Below are 20,000 nucleotides of genomic sequence, written 5' to 3'. Positions count from 1 at the left end.
CCTTTGTCCCCCCCCCCCACACACACACACACACACACACACTCTCTCTCTCACACACACACACACGCACTGTCTCAGTCTCTTTCTCTCTCTCTCTCCCACACACACACGCACACTCTGTCAATCTCACTCTTTCCCTCTCTCTCTCACACACACACACACACACACAGGCTCTCTCTGTTACACTCTTTCTCTCTCACACACACACACATACACATACACGCATACTCTCAGTCTTTCTCTCTCTCTCTCTCTGTCTTACTCACACCAACTATGTCTCACACACACACATACACACACACACATTCTCACTCAGTGTCTCTCTCCCTGGGGTGGGCAGAATTTAGGTGGTGAAAGTTGTGCAAATAAAGATGTGCTGTAGTTAATTACAGCACTGCCTGAACCCTGAGGGCTAAACCATTTGCTTCTCTTATTTCTTCCGCTTTGAATGTGAAGCGAAGACTTGAAGTAGCCACACTCTTGCTTCGTGAGCTACCACTGTATGTAGCCTTGGATGCTAAATGTTTGACACATTCCACTGGTGGCCACAGCCATGTTTCAGGATTCAAACACACATACATGGAGTTGTGTTAAGGTTAGAATCTAATCTTTAAGACAGAGGTAAAGCACGTTGTCTCTGAGTATGTCTGCCCTCTGGTTTGTCCACAGATGATTTCCAGACATGCCAGCTGTTGGCACTAATTGTGGAGCTGCTCACCTTCTGCGTGGAACATCACACGTACCACATAAAAAACTACATCATCAACAAAGACATCCTGCGTAGAGTCCTGGTCCTCATGGCCTCTCAGCACGCCTTCCTCGCCCTCTGTGAGCGCGCACGCGCACACACACACACCAGTAACTCAAATACACACACACACACACACACACACACACCAGTAACTCAAATATACACACACACACACACACACACCAGTAACTCAAATATACACACACACACACACACACACAAACACACTCACACACACACACACACACACACACACACCTGTAACTCAAATACACACACACACACACACACACACACACACACACCTGTAACTCAAATACACACACACACACACACACACACACACACCTGTAACTCAAATACACACACACACACACACACACACACACACACACACACACACACCTGTAACTCAAATACACACACACACACACACACACACACACACACACCTGTAACTCAAATACACACGCACACACACACACACACACACACACCAGTAACTCAAATACACACACACACACACACACACACCAGTAACTCAAATATACACACACACACACACACACACCAGTAACTCAAATACACACACACACACACACACACACCAGTAACTCAAATATACACACACACACACACACACACCAGTAACTCAAATACACACACACACACACACACACACACCTGTAACTCAAATACACACACACACACACACCTGTAACTCAAATACACACACACACACACACACACACACACACACCTGTAACTCAAATACACACACACACACACACACACACACACACCAGTAAGTCAAATATACACACACACACACACACCAGTAACTCAAATATACACACACACACACACACACCAGAAACTCCTATACACACACACACACACACACACCAGTAACTCAAATACACATGCACACACACACACACACGCACACACACACACACACCAGTAACTCAAATACACACACACACACACCAGTAACTCAAATATACACACACACACACACACACACACACACACACACACACCAGTAACTCAAATATACACACACATACACATACACACACACACACACACACACACACACACACACACACCAAAAACTCCTATACACACACACACACACACACCAAAAACTCCTATACACACACACACACACACACACACACCAGTAACTCAAATACACACACACACGCCAAAAACTCCTACACACACACACACACACACACACACACACACCAGTAACTCAAATACACACACACACACACACACCAAAAACTCCTATTCACACACACACACCCACACACACCAGTGACTCAAATATACACACACACACCAAAAACTCCTATACACACACACACACCACAAACTGAAATACACACACACCCCCAAAAACTCATACACACACACACACACCGAAAACTCAAACACATGCACACACACACACATGCTCAGAGTAATAATCCATTAGAACATATGCTTGTGGTCAAATACAAGCATAACACAGATTGCTGTCTATGTCAACGTCAAATATGTCAAACACACATGTATGCAGACCGCTCCATTGTTTTGTTTAAGACTGGCTCGATGCAGATCTGTGACGGCATTATTCCGGCACGTTCCAGGTGCTTTGCGCTTCATGAGGAAGATCATCGGCCTGAAGGACGAGTTCTATAACCGATACATCATGAGGAACTTCTTATTTGAGCCCGTGGTCAAATCCTTCCTGAACAACGGCTCACGATACAACCTCCTCAACTCTGCCATTATAGAGCTGTTTGAGTATGTACGAGTGGTGAGTATGGACCATGCGTGTGGAATATGCACAAACAAAACTGGTTTTTTTTTTTGACAGTCTCACCTCCCCCCCCCCCCCCGTTCCATTCACCTATAAACTTATTTCAGTCTTTCATCTATAGCCTACTAGTCATTTTTCAGAACTCGACACTTTTTTTTTCTTAAAGGGAGCATGTGTTTATTCACATTATGTGGATTGAAATTTGAAGAGTAAACAGAAGAGTAAAATCTCTACAGTAGTACAGTCTGATGGTTAAATAGATCCGGCAGAGCCAGCACTAGTTTACAGTCTGATGGTTAAATAGATCCTCCAGAGCCAGCACTAGTTTACAGTCTGATGGTTAAATAGATCCTCCAGAGCCAGCACTAGTTTACAGTCTGATGGTTAAATAGATCCACCAGAGCCAGCACTAGTTTACAGTCTGATGGTTAAATAGATCCACCAGAGCCAGCACTAGTTTACAGTCTGATGGTTAAATAGATCCACCAGAGCCAGCACTAGTTTACAGTCTGATGATTAAATAGATCCACCAGAGCCAGCACTAGTTTACAGTCTGATGATTAAATAGATCCACCAGAGCCAGCACTAGTTTACAGTCTGATGATTAAATAGATCCGCCAGAGCCAGCACTAGTTTACAGTCTGATGGTTAAATAGATCCAGCAGAGCCAGCACTAGTTTACAGTCTGATGGTTAAATAGATCCTCCAGAGCCAGCACTAGTTTACAGTCTGATGGTTAAATAGATCCAGCAGAGCCAGCACTAGTTTACAGTCTGATGATTAAATAGATCCACCAGAGCCAGCACTAGTTTACAGTCTGATGGTTAAATAGATCCGCCAGAGCCAGCACTAGTTTACAGTCTGATGGTTAAATAGATCCGCCAGAGCCAGCACTAGTTTACAGTCTGATGGTTAAATAGATCTGGCAGAGCCAGCACTAGTTTACAGTCTGATGGTTAAATAGATCCGCCAGAGCCAGCACTAGTTTACAGTCTGATGGTTAAATAGATCCGCCAGAGCCAGCACTAGTTTACAGTCTGATGGTAAAATAGATCCGCCAGAGCCAGCACTAGTTTACAGTCTGATGGTTAAATAGATCCGCCAGAGCCAGCACTAGTTTACAGTCTGATGGTTAAATAGATCCGCCAGAGCCAGCACTAGTTTACAGTCTGATGGTTAAATAGATCCGGCAGAGCCAGCACTAGTTTACAGTCTGATGGTTAAATAGATCCGGCAGAGCCAGCACTAGTTTACAGTCTGATGGTAAAATAGATCTGGCAGAGCCAGCACTAGTTTACAGTCTGATGGTTAAATAGATCCACCAGAGCCAGCACTAGTTTACAGTCTGATGATTAAATAGATCCGCCAGATCCAGCACTAGTTTACAGTCTGATGGTTAAATAGATCCGCCAGAGCCAGCACTAGTTTACAGTCTGATGGTAAAATAGATCTGGCAGAGCCAGCACTAGTTTACAGTCTGATGATTAAATAGATCCACCAGAGCCAGCACTAGTTTACAGTCTGATGGTTAAATAGATCTGGCAGAGCCAGCACTAGTTTACAGTCTGATGATTAAATAGATCCACCAGAGCCAGCACTAGTTTACAGTCTGATGGTAAAATAGATCCACCAGAGCCAGCACTAGTTTACAGTCTGAAAAGAGTCATACGAGTTTATTATTGCACGGCAAAAGACGTGAACACCTTTTAAACAAAGTGACAATAGACAGTAGATAATAGCTCTCCCAACCACCTCTCTCTTTTCTCTCTTCTCTCTCTCTCTCTCTCTCTCTCTCTCTCTCTCTCTCTCTCCCCCCTCCGCCCCCCCCCCCCCTTTGGTGCAGGAGGATGTGAAGTCCCTCACGGCTCATATCATAGAGAGCTACTGGAAGGCCCTGGAGGACGTCGACTACGTGCAGACATTTAAGGGACTAAAGTTACGTTACGAGCAGCAGAGAGAAAGACAGGACAACCCCAAACTAGACAGGTCAGAAACACACACACACACACACACACTCTGACACACCTCTTCATCCTACAGTATAGTGCACAGTAATGTGATGAATGACCCAGGGCCTTTAGACATAGACTGGCTTTATTGTCATCTCAACCATATACAGCTAGTACACAGAGAGGATGAAACAACATTCCTCCAGGACTATGGTGCTACAACAGCACAGAACCACATGAAACTGTAAACAGAACTCACTGAAACTACACAGGCCTACGCAAGACTACATAAAATGCACGTGTGTAAACGTACAAAACATGATTAAGACAGACCGCAGTATTGCTACGATACTTTAATCGTGACATTAGCACATTCAGTTTACCGTACGTTAAATGTGGCAGAACGTTTAGCCTACAGTTTAGCTAAAAAAAAAAACAGAAAAAAACTGCAAGTCGACATTTGTGGAGACGTTTACCGCTCAAGTCAAATTTTAGGGTAAGTTCAGACGGCCTTACTTATGACCAGCAGTGGTTGCTGATGTTCTGACAGTACTGAGTACCTGTGAATAACATATAATTAATTACTAATAACGCATTATGTAAGTCCTGACTGTGGAGGCCTGGATGTGACTGGGTTTCATAGTGACATAATGAGTGATTGAGTGTCCAGTTGTACTGAATGTCTGAGAAAGATGGAGATAGGAGAAAAAAAACCTCGGTCTTTAAATGTGTGCTCGACGCCTGGTCTCCCCGCCCCCCCCCCCGTCTCCAGCATGCGGTCAATACTGAGGAACCACCGTTTCCGCCGGGACGCACGGACGCTGGAGGACGAGGAGGAGATGTGGTTTAACACAGACGAGGAGGACCTGGAGGACGGGGAGGCGGTGGTGCCGCCCTCCGACAAGATGAAGAGCGACGAGGATTTGATGGACCCCATCAGCAAATTCATGGAGAGGAAAAAACGTAGGAAACTGCACTTCATTTACGCATGTTTTACTCTCCCCTTTCCCCACGGCCCGCATCCGGTCACACACACACCAAAAACTCCTGTACACACACACACACACACACACACACACACACACCAAAAACTCCTGTACACACACACACACACACACACACACACACACACACACACACACCAGTAACTCAAATATACACACACATACACACACACACACACCAAAAACTCCTATACACACACACACACACATTTAATTTGTGTCGCCCAAAGGATCCAGTACATGTAAAGAAGCGTAGAAGTGGGTGCTTATATATAAACAGCCTCTAGAGGGAGGCAGAGTATCTGACAGCTAAATATTGAGAGATTTGAATCGTGTTATCCATGGTTTTTATATGCGTCGCAAATTGTATATTTGGTTCGGCCTGTACTGACAGGTACTTTTGTTGTTTACGGAATACACACTCGTGGACTAGCGTGATCTAGCGTGTATTAACCTTTTGTCTTTGTGTCTCCCCCCCCCCCCCCCCCCCCCCCCCCCCCCCCCCCCCCCCCTTTTCCTCCGCCCAGTGAAAGACTCAGAGGAGAAGGAGGTTTTGACGGGCAAAGCCAGTTTCTCAGGCAGACAGAGTCCCAGTTTTAAACTGTCCTTCTCCAGCTCGCCCAAACCCAGCCTGTCCTCGCCCCCGACCGCCTCCCTGCACCCGGGATCCCCAGGGTCGCCCGGCTCCCCCGGCACGGGGGCCAGGAGCTCTCCTCCCACGGCAGCTGTCACCACCAAGGTGAGACGCTCCTCCTCTTCTCCTCCCTCACACAGAACAAGAATGACAAGAGGAGACCATTGGCCTCTAGTCTTTTAGTTGGGCACAAGGAACGGTCTGTAATGTTTGTGCATGTTTTTTTGTTTTTTGTTTTTTTTTTTTAATCCTGCTCTGCTGCTCCATAGTTCTGTACAGATGAGTTACAGGGGTCCCCGGTCTGCCCTACCACATTTGATTCAACTCATCAGCTAATTATCAAGGCCTTAATTGGATCAAGTGTGTGAGGGCGGAGAGAGAGACCTGGAGAGTCTAGAGCCCTCAGGAGCAGGACTGGCAGGCGGTTAAGTGTAATTAAGGGAATTAGAGCTGATTTTTTTTTCTTTCTTTTCACTCTCTCTCTCTCTCAGGGGACTTTTACGGGATTAGTGGACTACCCGGACGATGACGAGGAAGAGGATGACGAGAACGATTCAGACAGTAAAGAGGGGAGCCCGCCGTTGTCCAAGAAGTCAAAGCTGAGTTCTTAAAAGCGCTCGCTGTCCGGTCGCCACGGCAACGCTCGGAGGGCGTCGCATCCACAGACTTGTTACGGCGCTCTGCTTAGAACTCGAAAACTGAAAAAAAACAAACAAACAAACAAACAAAATAATATGAATGAATAAAGCGAATGAACGGATGATGAAAGAAGGAATGAATGAAGCCCCACACAGGAGTCTGTGGGATGTGATATGGAGAGGAATGGAGAGAGAGTGAGTGAGTGAGTGAGAGAGAGAGAGAAGGAGAAATAAAAAAACGAAAACAAAAAAAACACGGGCCGCATAATGAAACGATGGACGTCTCCACACGGATTTTCCCTTGCTCAAGTGCCAATTGGAGACGGGAGTGAGAAACTTGTGAATAAGAAAGCAAGAGCGAAGAGTAAAAACTGTGGTTTGGATGAAATGATAATAAAAAAAAAAGGATTTAACAAAAAAAAAAAAATTAAATTCAACGAAGCTAAAAGTACTTGGGGGGTTAAATGACCTCTCTCACATATACATACACACACACACACACATAGAAAAACACACAGACACACACTGGTGCCCTACAGAGCTTTCAGGGCTCGGACCAGGACACACTGCCCCCCCCCCTCTCAGGGAAGGACGTCAAATGACCCATACGGGCCAGCCAATCCAGAACCACCACTCACTTTCGCTGACTCCGCCTCCATTTCTTTCTCTCCTTCCTCTACCCCTTACTTCTGTCTGTTCCCCTCACCTCCCACACACACACACCATCTTTTTTTTTTTTTTTGGGTTGTTTTACGTTTTTTTTTTTTTTTCTTTTTTTTTTTTTTTTAATTTAGTTCTAGGGCCGGACGGGATACTCGAGAGAATGTCTGGGATCGTTGTCTTTGATGATGTCACCGTTGTCCTCGTGGCTCTGCGGAAGTTCTTCCTCTTTCGATGCCAGCAGTTTCGTCTCGTTTTCTTTTTTTTTTTCTTATTCTGTCGTTCTTCTCTTCCTCTCCTTTTTTTAAAATGACGATTAAAAAAAAAAAAAAAAAAAAAAGAGACCTGCCTCTGAATGTTCAGGACGTTTTCAGTCACACTTGAACAGGTTTTTAAAACCTCACTAGGGGGAAGAGATAGTTTTACCCTTTTTTGCCCTTTGAAACTGCAGATTTTTTGGAAATTTGTAAGCCCGTCTTGATTAAAGATTGAGTGGAACTCTAGATGTGATCCATTTTGTCATATCTTCATTTTTTTTTTTTTCTTTTACATGAGTGTATTCTTAGTTGTTCGGTATATTTGGGACCATTAAAAAGATCTTTGCTGTAATATAAATCTTTTGTGCCGGTTCCCTGAACTTTTCTCATCTTCAGTATGTTGGTGCCCTTTTACATTAAGGTGTGTGTTTCTGAGGTGGGGGTCGATGAATACAAGTCATTTAGAGAGGCCATTCCACTCCTCTCCAAATGAGACCTACCAAGTCCAAATGAAGTATCTCTATCTTTTTGCTTAGCCGAGTAGATTCGACGTTCTCTGTCCGTCCGTTTGATGACTCGGAGAGCGATTGTTAGCTGATAAATCATTGTCATTGCTTTGGGTTGCCCAGTCATACAAGGGCGGAGGGAGAAAGGGGGATGCTGTTCTGTTGTCCGGCAGCGCTGAGGATTGCAGCCTGAACAGAGCTGACGACGGGGGGGGGGGGGCAAACTTCTGTGGTTGACAGATGTGATGGGTAAGTGTGTAGAATGAGCGAAAATACGCGATCCCCACGTTTAAGCAGTGTCTTAGTTTACGATGCTCAGGTTTTGCTTGTTTTTAATCTGTCCCTCTGATGTCTAACCAGTCTTTTTTCTGAACAGCCTATTGAACTATGATCTCACTGCATTTACAGTAGTCAGTGTAGTTATGAATCAATTACCAGCAATCAGGACAAACGCGCGCCGTGTGCAGTGTTCAATGTTCAGTTCCTCATGACTGTGTAGAACTGGGGATGACGTGGGCATCTGTAAAATGTTCTGTTTCAGGTGCTTTGGAAAGCAAAATAAGAAAACTCTTTCGGGTATCCCGAAAAATGTACAAATAAAATCATACAGTTGTGTTGATTGTTTAAGTCACTGACAAAGGAGTGTGTGCAGTGACACATGGTGGAACAAAACTGAAATGGAGACACAAATTTGCGCAGGAGGTGTGACTAAAAAAACCCCAAAACAAAACAAAACTGTGCGCCCTACTCATAACACGGGTTCTCAGCAAACATAAAAACTAACGGGAAAATAAAGTTGTTGCGGTGTTGGGGCGATTGACAATCAGTTGTAATAAAGTAAACCAGCTCTTCTTGGTGTTTCATGCGTTTATTGCGGTCACACGTGTCCGCAGAATAACTCGCTGGATCGGACCACGGGACACATTTTCAACCACGAATTCGAAGGTGGTAAATTTTGGGGAAAAAAATCATTAATCGAATTTAAGGGAGTTGTACAGTCTTCAAAATGACCAAAGAACAAACGGGCTGTTTGGTCAAAGGGAATGAACAGTGTCCTTGAAATTATGTGATAGTAATGCTGGGGTTACCTGTGGGCCATGTATGGAGCTAAAACAGGGTCTTAAAACGGTGTGTGATATGTGGTTGTGACGTAGACCGTGTGTGGTTGTCATCAGATCATTCCACCAAGATATAAGTCAGCCTTCCACACGAAAAAGAAAAATATAACATGAACACAACAGTACAGAGATTAAACGAACAAACGGCCGAGTTCTTTGCCTCAGTCGTGTGTTGCGTTGGAGCCACTCTTGTGCGCGCCCCTCGTGATGAGTTCTGGTGCTCAAGTTCATTTTAAACTCTTGGCAAAACAAGCACGTGCAGGCTTCTCAGGTCTAAGACGAATAGGCATACCACTAAAAAAGCAGTTGTGGAACACGGCAAATTCTAACGAATTACGTTTCGCGTGTTTAGCGTTTTGAATATTTGGAGGCGAGTATGAAGTGCGTGTCTCTAGCGTACGGTAGACAATAGTTGAGGAAATTGTGGCACAGCGCTTTGGCTCGTCTAAAGAATTTCTAAGAGATGGAACCATATAAAACAGAACTTTTTCAATTTGGGATGCCACTGTAAGGGCACTACATTTTCATATGCTATGAAGTCTGAAAGCAAAGCACCACTGACCTTTGAAAAGGCCTCAGACCACACATGACGCGCCTGCCACCAGTGCTGCCCCAGCAAGAGTTCTGCCATGGGGTTTTATGAATACGTCGTTTTTAATTAAAAATCAGACCGAAACAGATCACTTCAGAGAAAAGCAGCATGCTGTCGACACCGCCCGACGCTTGTCAAATCCAGCGTTCGGTGGCTTGACTGGACAGCTCGGCGCGCCTTAACTGACAGGGGCAGCTCCTCCAAGGGGAATGCAGCCAACAACTCCGCATGTTTTTCTCTCCCTCTCTCTCTCGTTCTCTTCTAACAAGGAGTCAGCTCACTAAGCAATGCCAGCTCGTTGGCAACTGGCAATTACCAGTGCCAGCTCACAGTCACCATGTCTCTGGACTACCCACAGTCCAACAACTGTGGACTCACGGCACTCATGATGGAGGAGATTTCATAGAGAGCTAGTTATCACATTATTATGTCAGTTGACTATTGCATTGTAAGCTAATTCTTTAAATTACCGACTAATACCGTTTTTTGATGCTACAGTGGTAAAAACTATATCTCATTTGGTGTTAACACTCAAAAGTCATACACGCTTTCTTAAAAAGTTCGCGATTTCACTACGGCGCTGTTTTCAACTTACCTAAATCGCTTAATTCAATTAATATTCTGTTTTTTCTCGCCTACCTAGGACCGATATCGTTGGATATCGTATTGCAGGCGCGTGTTTAGCTGAGGGTATCCCAGGTGCACGTGGGAAGCCAGAGCGGCCGTTAGAGATGGTGATGGCATCCGTAAGTAAGTCAGTCCGTGTCGTTTGTATTCTGGTTTTGCGTGATAATTGCATGCCAGTTATTAATAATAACTACAGAATGCTAAATGTTTTGTCAACTCTTAAATATTTTCTTTTAAACAGGCATATATGAGCTATAGACTATCTTTAAAAAACTTCTTCGACGAGGAAGCGAGACATTATGGGATGAACATATAGCCTACATATAAAAATATAGGCCTATACCTCAAAATGAATAGCGTTACTCAGTGGCAAACAATGTGTTTGAAATATTGCTCTAAACGGATAAAAATATAATTCAGTTTAAAAAAGAAGCTGTCGGGTAATTTGACCAGCCATCAAACGTAGGCTAGCTTACGTAGAATGCTCAGACATTACCTCCAGATCTCCAGCAGATGGCAGTGGCAACCTACATTAAAACAATGTCTTTTAGGTCCATTGCATTGTCGTTTGTATAATGGTTTTGTGGTAGAAACGTCTGCTGAACAGGAAATCTACAGCGTCGTCTGTCGAGGTTGTCAAAACAACCACACAATGTTCACTTTCACATGCGCAACTGGACCCCGTCGCCCGGCCGAACAATCGCTTGTGTTTCCAACACAAAGTGGCCTCTGTGCCGACCGTCTACTCTCACCCCGGTCGCCGCTGTTGAGGTGATCGGGGGGCATGTTCAGCATTGCGTGTCTACTTGTGTGATTAATTACCGTGTAAACCCCGAGTGTATCCGTTTCTGTAGGGGTGAGAACCACGGGCGCCTCGGTTTAAAAAAAAAGAAAAAAGGAAAAGAAAAGAAAAAGAGAGATCGCTGATTTCTACGTCACCGTGTTCTTCATGCCTTCAGGTCAGCGGCTCTCAGCAGTTAATGAAAGAGACCGAAAAGTTTCCCCATATGGTTGAGATTAAGTCACCGGAGGCACCGAATGATTCATGTGGGGAGAGCAGTTTGTTTAATTTTGAGTTGTGCTGATTGCTGAACGGTGACTTGGGTGGTAGATCACTGTAAAATGCGGAAGAACCTCTTCATTGATTTTTATTAATTGCGCGTCTTGCACACTAACACGTCGTACAGAAACCCCCAGAAACACATTTCTCTTCGCTCTCAGTTTATCACGTTTTGCTCCATCCATTTGTCATCGTGAATAATCCAGGAATGGGGTTAGAAACGCTTGAGCAGATTTCTGATTTTCATCTTGCTTTTGTTGTGATTGTTGGTGACTCTGGCGGAGCCGTTCCTTCTCTCCTGTACTCACACGTCCTGACATTAGCTGGACTTGTTCTCTTTTTCTCTCTCTTTTTTTTTGGGGGGGGGGGGTGATTAGGTCTGACTGTTTTTTTTCCTCCCTTGGTCGTTAATCCTGAGCAGCTGCTGCTACTGTTGAAATTGAGTCTCCAAGTCTTTCTTATTAAAAAAAAAAGGGGGGCGGGAGAAGAAGAAGAAGAAGAAGAGGAAGAAGAAGAAAAAGAAAAAGAAGAAAAAGGAAACCTGAGGCAGGGCTGAACAATGAGTACGAGGCAAGTTATGCAATTAGACCTGAACATAGTTAGATTTCCAAGCCTTCGTTAACCCGTGTCTGCAAGAATGCATCCTCTCTCTCTCTCTCCCTCTCTCTCTCTCTGGATTTTCCCCTGTTTTTTTTTTTCACTTCGGACTTCATAACACATAGATAACACCATGTGGATAATGAGCTTAACTATGCAACTATAGGCAGGGTATATTTTACACAAGGCATAAAAAACAGTCATTAAACGCCCTCGATGATTCAAATAGAAATAAAACTTCACCCTAAATATGTATGGGCGTGGGACAGGGTTTGTATTCTCGGGGTGGGATTTCTATTGAATAACAGTGTAAAAGGTCTAAGTTTAAAACTGATACTTTTCATGGTCCCTGGAGACTGTAAGCTCACATTCAGCTCTTAAAACCCAGCTAAGAACAGGAGAATCCACCGTGTTGAATTTAATCCAATATAACGCCACATGAATGAAGTCATAGAGATATCAATTCCCAATCCATAAACACCTTGCACGTGCACGCACACACACACACACACACACACACACACACAGAATCATTATAAACGCTGTTAGTATTTTACCTGTGCATTTGCAAGATGTTAGTGCACTCAACCTTGTATTTTCTGTGACAACATCATGGTTAACCATTGCAGAGTGAAGTTCATGGACATGTGCTATTGGTCTAGTTACAAGGGCAGTGTAGAGATAAGAGATTGTGTATTGAGATACTTTGCTAAGTCTCTGACACTTTGACTGTGATGCCATTCAAATGTCTTATAGGTCATGCTTGCTATCAAACACACACTCTCTCTCTCTCTCTCTCTCTCTCTCTCTCTCTCTCTGTCTCTCTCTCTCTCTCCTTCTCAATCCCGGGTCTCCCCCTCCTTCACCAGTCTCTGGAGGCCTCAGTATGTCTGGGCAACAGATAAGAGAAATGTGTCAAGCTACTGTAACCAGCCTTTCATCTCATCTTTTGCTCCCTCTTTCTCCATACCTCCATCCAAATCCCCCTGCCCCTCCTCTGACTGGTGCAGGGGCTCCTCATTAGCCTGGGGTAACAGAATCATCATCAATCGCATGTAAAGATATTTTTAAAGGCATAATACGTATTTTTAAAGGCATAATACGTAAAATCAAGATCCGTGTGTCATTCTGGAATGTCTTCACCATCCAACGCACTCACACACACACACACACACACACACTCTCACACGCGCACACACACACACTCTCACACACACACATGCACACACATGCACACACACACACACACACACACACACACACACACAGGCAGAACTGATTATTAGTTTATGAGTGAACAATAAAAAGTTGTAACCAGTAGTGCTTCAGTTTGCCTGTTGAGGTTTCACCTATGAGAGTGTGCACATGCGGTTTAGGGAAATGTGCTTGATAAAGAGCGTTTGGGTAAGTTTAACAAGCCTTCAACATCTCTTTAGAAGAGCATGTGAGTGGGTTGTATACATGTGCACCTCTCTCTCTCTCTCTCTCTTTGTCTCTCTCTCTCTCTCTCTTTAAATGCCCCTTTGGTGTTGTAAAAGCAGCATGAAAGGCCAGTCCAGCGCTCAGCGTTCTCATATTTGTCCCATAATGTCTAAACACACACTCACACACACACACACACACGCACACACACTAAGGCTAATGCCAAAAACAGACTGATCGTGAGTGCAGACTGCTGGGAAACCCCTGTCTATTTTCTCAATTCCACCAATGGTATTATTAGTACCAGATGTGACATTTGACTGCTTTATATTGTATTTATAGATGTGCTTGAACTCATCTGCATAGATAGTCATTACTCTCTTTTGGTAAATTTTGTTTTTATAAAGTCGTGCATAAGGGTGTTACACTTATAGAGGCAATGGATAGTTTTTGTCATTTTGAGGTGATTGACTAGTGATCCTTTGCGTGTGTGCGTGTGTGAGAGAGGGAGAGAGAGGGAGAGAGAGAGAGAGAGAGAGAGAGAGAGAGAACAAAACCATCACTGTTAAAGTTCTCTCCAACTCTCATTTTTTCCCCCCTCTGCAGAAAATGACAGTGAAAACACTCCCGTACCGTGGCTCAGGAAAGTGCCCTGTGTGTAAATCAGCCTTCTCACGGTAGACCATTCATCTGCGCTCGCAAACTCATTTGGGATCCATGTGTGCATAGGTTATCCTTTCTCTGTCCTTGCGTAGTCATGCACTGATCCAGAAACAGTTGGTTTTCAGCTCAGGACTGCAGCTCTTCTCCCCAGCATTTTACTTTTTTTTTTTTTTGCAAATAATGACATGCAATGTGGAGTTCTTGCACTGAAACTCAGTAGCTTTTGGTTGTGGGAAGAAATGTGATCATCAATTTTTTTTTAATCCCCAATCCAAGAGCCAGACGCAGATCATGTGACCACCAGGACCATAAAAACTCTCTGCAGTAATGGTAGCCGCTGAGAGAGAGTTGGGGGAGGAGAAAGAGAGTTGGCAGTTCATTTGTTTAATGCAGGAAAACTGCAGGGAAATTCAAAAGTCAAAAGTCAAGTCATTGTTAATAGAGCCGCTGCTGTATAGAAATTGAGTCGATCATCTCTAGTGTGCTGCCTTGTCTAGTCACGGATCGCTCACACTTTTAGTCAACTATTAATCAACTTGTCGAGGAGCTGACTCGAGCCAGCATTGAGCAAAAAACGTTCGATGACACATCGATAACAGTTCTTTGTCGATTATACACAGTTTTTTTTTTTTTCCGCCAGCCATCTAATGTCATGCGTTTGTCCAGAAGCCAAACTAGATTCCTTGTGCCTCACCCTGGTACCTGCAAAGCTGCCTATGTATATATTGCCTAAAGTATGATCACCTTTAGAACTGTTCCCAGATCAGTGGACTGGGAAAGCGGCAGTGTCCATAGTAGTACCTGGCAACAATGCGCTGCATGCCATGAATGCAGTAACTCTTTTATTCAGGTCTGTCTCCATTCACATGCACACTGTCAAACTGTAAGACAGACAAACTGCCACGCCTTTATACAGACTCTGTTATTGTGACTGCATAGGAGAGTTATTGGAGGTGAACACAAACTCAAGCTGATTTTGTGAATGGTCTTGTCTAATCTGTGACAAGTGACAGTCAGCTGTGTCCAGTCCAAACAAAACCCTGATGGATGTAATACAGTACTGAATCATTTATCTGCTTTAATACTACATACAGTTTAAAATCAAATGAAAAATCAAGGCTGAAAAAACGTCTTTATTTTGACAGGGGCGTGTGTGTGTGTGTGTGAGTGTGCGTGGTGGTGGTGTGTGTGTGTGTGTGTGTGTGTGTGTGTGTGTGGGGGGGGGGGGGGGGGGGGGGGTCCTGAGGGCTTTTTTTCCCCCAAAATGTCACAGTGATCTTTTACCACACACAGCATTTGAAAGTCAATGTCCATACATTTTTCAGTAGCATCTTAACAGCGCTATTCAATCCAATTGAAATGTACTGCAGGTTTAAGATGGATTGCAGAATGTATAAAGCATTAAATATGACTCCCATTTGTCAAACCTTTTAAACTGACGTTGAACACAAAGGGAGAATCCACAATGAGATTCATTCTTTCATATTGAATCGCCTGGAGTTTCAGGATGCAGTATTTTACCTAAAAGGACCGGGAAGGGAATATCCATTTCCTTTCATATTCTTTATGCCGGCCTATGTTTATGCTGGCCACTGTCTAATGGGGGGGGGGGTGTGTGTGTGAATTATTCACAGGGGTGCAGTCAACCACGATTCAGCCAAAAGGTGAGTTTTTTTTTATCTCCTGAGTCAATGGTGGATTGTTTTTGCGTGAGGTTATTTGCGAGTTTGAAAAAGTCCATCGCTGTTTTATTTTTCTACCATTCCCTGGGTTTGGGTCGTTAAAGGTGTGAGGTGCTCGTTAATGGATCTGAAGCCAAGTGTAAACAGTCAGAGTCCAGAAACAGAGCTCTTCCGACCCTGTCCTCGTGTCAACTCTGAGGGGTCTTTCAAGGTAATTCGCAGAATGATATAAATGAAACACAAGAGTGGGTTTTTCTTCTGAAACACTGTCTTTACTAAGTCCACAAAGCCAGGACAAATGTTTGATGTTCCCGACGGGCCTCTGATAAACGTCGTGTTCTCTGCGTGTTTTCTTTTTCCCCTGGAGTGGTCATAAAAACCCCCGGTTTCATACGAAAAGCCGTCATCGGTGACTCAGCCCATGGACTTTAATATTTGTTGTTTTAAGTCAGACTCGCGGAACAGCTCCAACATACGGGGCATCTTGAGAGACTGGTCGGGAGTGCCGGTGTTTTGGGTTTGTTTTCTCCACATGGTGCGCGAAAACACGGGGATCCAAAACTCAAATTGATACACACTCTTTGCTAAATGCAGTCAACGAATATAAATCCTTTACCTCTTAAATGTGTTAGCTTTACCAGACTCTTGTTCAGAAGTTCACGGATATGTCATACTTACGCATGTTGGTCTTTTATTGCGTGAAACCTTTTATACAATGAAGACCTTGAGGTTTACTTTGCTAATGGGTCCCACAAAGCACTTTTGAACGTGTCCCAAAGAGCTAGTCATCAAATCCAACACTCTCATTCATCCACAAATCTAACCGCTGGGTGACCGGGAACTGCGCGGCTCCTGAACTCTATCGGAGGTTCTCGCTCTTACGCGACCTCTCTGCGACCTCTGTGGACAGGAATGTCCGTGACCACAAAGGATCCATCGTCCCGGCGAATCGGCGATGCCCAGAGCCAGCTCGGACAGGTCAGAGGGGAAGTACCAAAAACCCCCCCTCCCCGACTCTATAACAGTTGGGGGTCAGAGGTGAGGGTGCGGCCACATGCTTGGTGCTCTGTTGTGTGTGACGTTTGGGAGGTAAGGTTTCCTCCGGAGAGACGGTCCGCTTGTTAATTGATATTCCTTTGAAGCAGAGGCGATGCATTTGGAACGCCACAGCCCCAGCCACAGACAGATAAATGTGTTTTTGAAGGACGGCCTGATCAGATATACAGACAGCCTGGATGAAGCACGACTGGAACAAGCGCCGAACAATTGGGCACTGTGTTACACTGTCTTCTCATTTATCTCAAACGGCTTGTGCCAAATTCAAATCGCGCCGCATTAAGCTAGACTTAAAGGGGTAACTTTGAAGCGTGCCGAAGAGGCGAGACAGTCGAATGTGAATTTGACACGGTGGCCGCTCATCGCGGACAAAGTAAGGGAGACGCATAAATAAAGGAAAACGACAAAAACCAAAACGGACGTGTTGTGAGGAGGGTAAAGTGTGTGTGTGAATGGGACCGTGGCATATGTGTGGTGGACGCTGGAGGTCATTGTGAACAGACGGGACTGAACTCAGACCTACAGCATGCTGAGGAGGCGAAACATGAGCCAGATCGCTTTCTTCATCGATCCCTGCACACACACACACACACACACATATACACATACACACACACACACTCACACACCGCTCACACTCATACACACACACATACACACAAACTGTTGTGTGTATTTGCAGACAGTGCAGACACACACGCATGCACACACAGACACACACACAGACACACACATACAGAAGATAAAATCAATTTACTCAGGAAGTATCTATCTCAGTTTTCCCTTGTGACTACAGCCCTGAGATAAAGCATCCTAAAGCTCTGTTGGTCTCTGTGTTGCCGGCTCCAGTTACCAGACATTGTGGTGCAAGCATGTGCATGTGTGTGTGTGTGTGCGCGCATGTGTGTTTGGTCTATAGCATGTTCCGATTTTTAACAGCCTTTAAAATGCGGAATCATCTTTGCATCAATATGGGAATTGTATTAAATCCTTCTCAGAGCCGGAGGAACATAGAAAGAGACAAACAAAGAGCATGTGCTGCAGGTTCTTAAATGTACAGTTTTCAATCAGTGCTCTAAAACAGGAAAAAGGACGGTGTGAAGTCGAAAGAAAGGAAGAAAGAAAGAGAGAAAGAAAGAAAAAACCTTCCTCCCTTGCCCTTTCCATTCTTTTCTTCTCAGAGGAAGAAGCACGTGTATATTTTTACGGCGCAGAGTGTGGTGCGTGTTTTCTCTCAGTGGGGATAACACCAGTCATTAATCACGGCGTCTGCTGTGAGAGGCCGTCTGTTTGAAATGTCACGCCGGTCGGCTGTTCAGAGCGTCGGCTACTGACCTGCGCTGCCGTTAACTGGCCCTGATGGCTCATCAGAGCAGGGGGGACGACCAAACGCTGACGGGACCCCCCGCTCTCCTCTGCACGTTCATACGCCTGGACCCCTGCCAGCCATCAGGGAGATTTCTAATTTGACTTCCTTTTACATCACGGCCAAGGAATGCTGCCCCCCCCCCCCCATCACAACACCCTCCCCATGCCTGGTTACCATTACTTTTATTTGAAATTCAGATCTATATTCGTTCATGAGAAACATATGCTGACACAGCTAGGAACACAAGCACACACACACACACACACACACACTCACAGGACTTTTAGCTTCCTTCTTTTTTTGGGAACCCAAAACCACAAGTTCACTGTAAAAATTGTCCCAAGGTGTATGTGTGTGTGTGTGTGTGCACATGTGCATGTGTGTGTGTGTTTGTGTGTGTTACAGGAGCACAGGAAATACCTGGCAGTACACAGGAAGCTTGTTTTTAGATTCCGCTTTTTGATGTTCATGACCTTACATAACCCCCTCATATGGAAACCCGTACCATGATTGGATTGGACCAGAACCAAAGGCTGCTCTTCCCTCAGGTAGAGTAGTTTAAGTTCACAACCTGGTCTGGTTCATTTTACTCACACACAGACACACACACACACACACACACACACACGCCGACTAAGTTCACTTCAGCCCCTTTTCCAAAGCCCTTTGGTCCTGAGTTATTCACCACAGCTTGCTTTTTGCAACTTCAAACCCGGTTTAGAACATTAACGAGGACCACTGCTGTAGCGTTTCTCGGGCGAAGCTCTCGTGTTTTGGCTGAAAACACGCCGAAGACGTGTGGAGCGTTCCCCGCGCTCACGGACTTGAACTACAACTCAAACTGGCAGAGGGTCAGGCTGTGCGTGAACTGGAAATGCTTTCCAGGTCTAATCACACCCCGGGGAAGCCAGACTGTTAAGAGTTGAAATGTGGACTGTTCCATCAGAAATACAAAATCTGTGCATCCCCCAATACTGAAAGACCACCTTGGTTAAACGACCTGATTGTTTCTAGGAAAAAACAAAACAAAAAACCACTAAATGCCCTTGTTCCCTATCTCCCTTTGTCTGAAATGCACAGTTTAGGAATAAACAGCTGAGGAATAAACTTTTATCTGTACACTTCAACCCTTTTTTTTCTTTTCTGGTTGTTTAAAAAAAAAAAATAGGCGTCTGTTTAAGAAGTCAGAAAACACTTTCAGGGTTCACGCTTTCCAAGAACTGTGTCCCCGAGTTACGACCGGGCTCCTCTCACACGCCTCTGTGTTTTTAGGGTCCACCTGAGGGGAGACCTCGGGGTTTCCGTGGTTACGCTACATTCCAGAGCGACCCTGAAAATTCAGGGTGGTCTCTCGGAGTGTGTGTTTGTGTGTGTGTGTGTGTGTGTGTGTGAGCAAGGGAGTTTTCTTCCTCTCTAAGGCTCTGAGGCCCTGTGTCACAGTTTCAAATGGTCCCTCTTCGTGTCTGAGCTTCAAGTCTAAATAAATCCAGAATGTTTCAATTCCTACAAACGCCCAGAGAACAGTTCTCCTCTCACATGAATGCGTTTACATGAATGCACCCAGTGGGGAGACATACAGTACAGGGGTCGTGTTTGAAGCTC

At 44.7% G+C, this 20,000-nt stretch overlaps 1 protein-coding gene across 3 annotated transcripts in view; it reads left to right on the top strand.

Annotated features, from left to right (window-relative positions):
- The window catches only part of smek1 (SMEK homolog 1, suppressor of mek1 (Dictyostelium)), a 16,353-nt gene extending 8,847 nt beyond the window's left edge, over positions 1 to 7,506 (top strand). For all 3 annotated transcript variants that reach the window (XM_030771114.1, XM_030771112.1, XM_030771111.1), the window contains 6 exons: positions 670 to 828; positions 2,392 to 2,561; positions 4,408 to 4,550; positions 5,286 to 5,476; positions 6,045 to 6,256; positions 6,643 to 7,506. In XM_030771114.1, the coding sequence (XP_030626974.1) occupies positions 670 to 828; positions 2,392 to 2,561; positions 4,408 to 4,550; positions 5,286 to 5,476; positions 6,045 to 6,256; positions 6,643 to 6,762 (995 nt within the window). In that variant the 3' untranslated portion in view covers positions 6,763 to 7,506. The remainder of the gene's footprint in view (positions 1 to 669; positions 829 to 2,391; positions 2,562 to 4,407; positions 4,551 to 5,285; positions 5,477 to 6,044; positions 6,257 to 6,642) is intronic.
- Positions 7,507 to 20,000: the final 12,494 nt, after the last annotated feature.

Source organism: Chanos chanos, chromosome 4 (assembly GCF_902362185.1).
Source record: "Chanos chanos chromosome 4, fChaCha1.1, whole genome shotgun sequence".
Lineage (NCBI taxonomy): Eukaryota > Metazoa > Chordata > Actinopteri > Gonorynchiformes > Chanidae > Chanos > Chanos chanos.
This window is presented reverse-complemented; position numbering and strand designations above follow the sequence as displayed.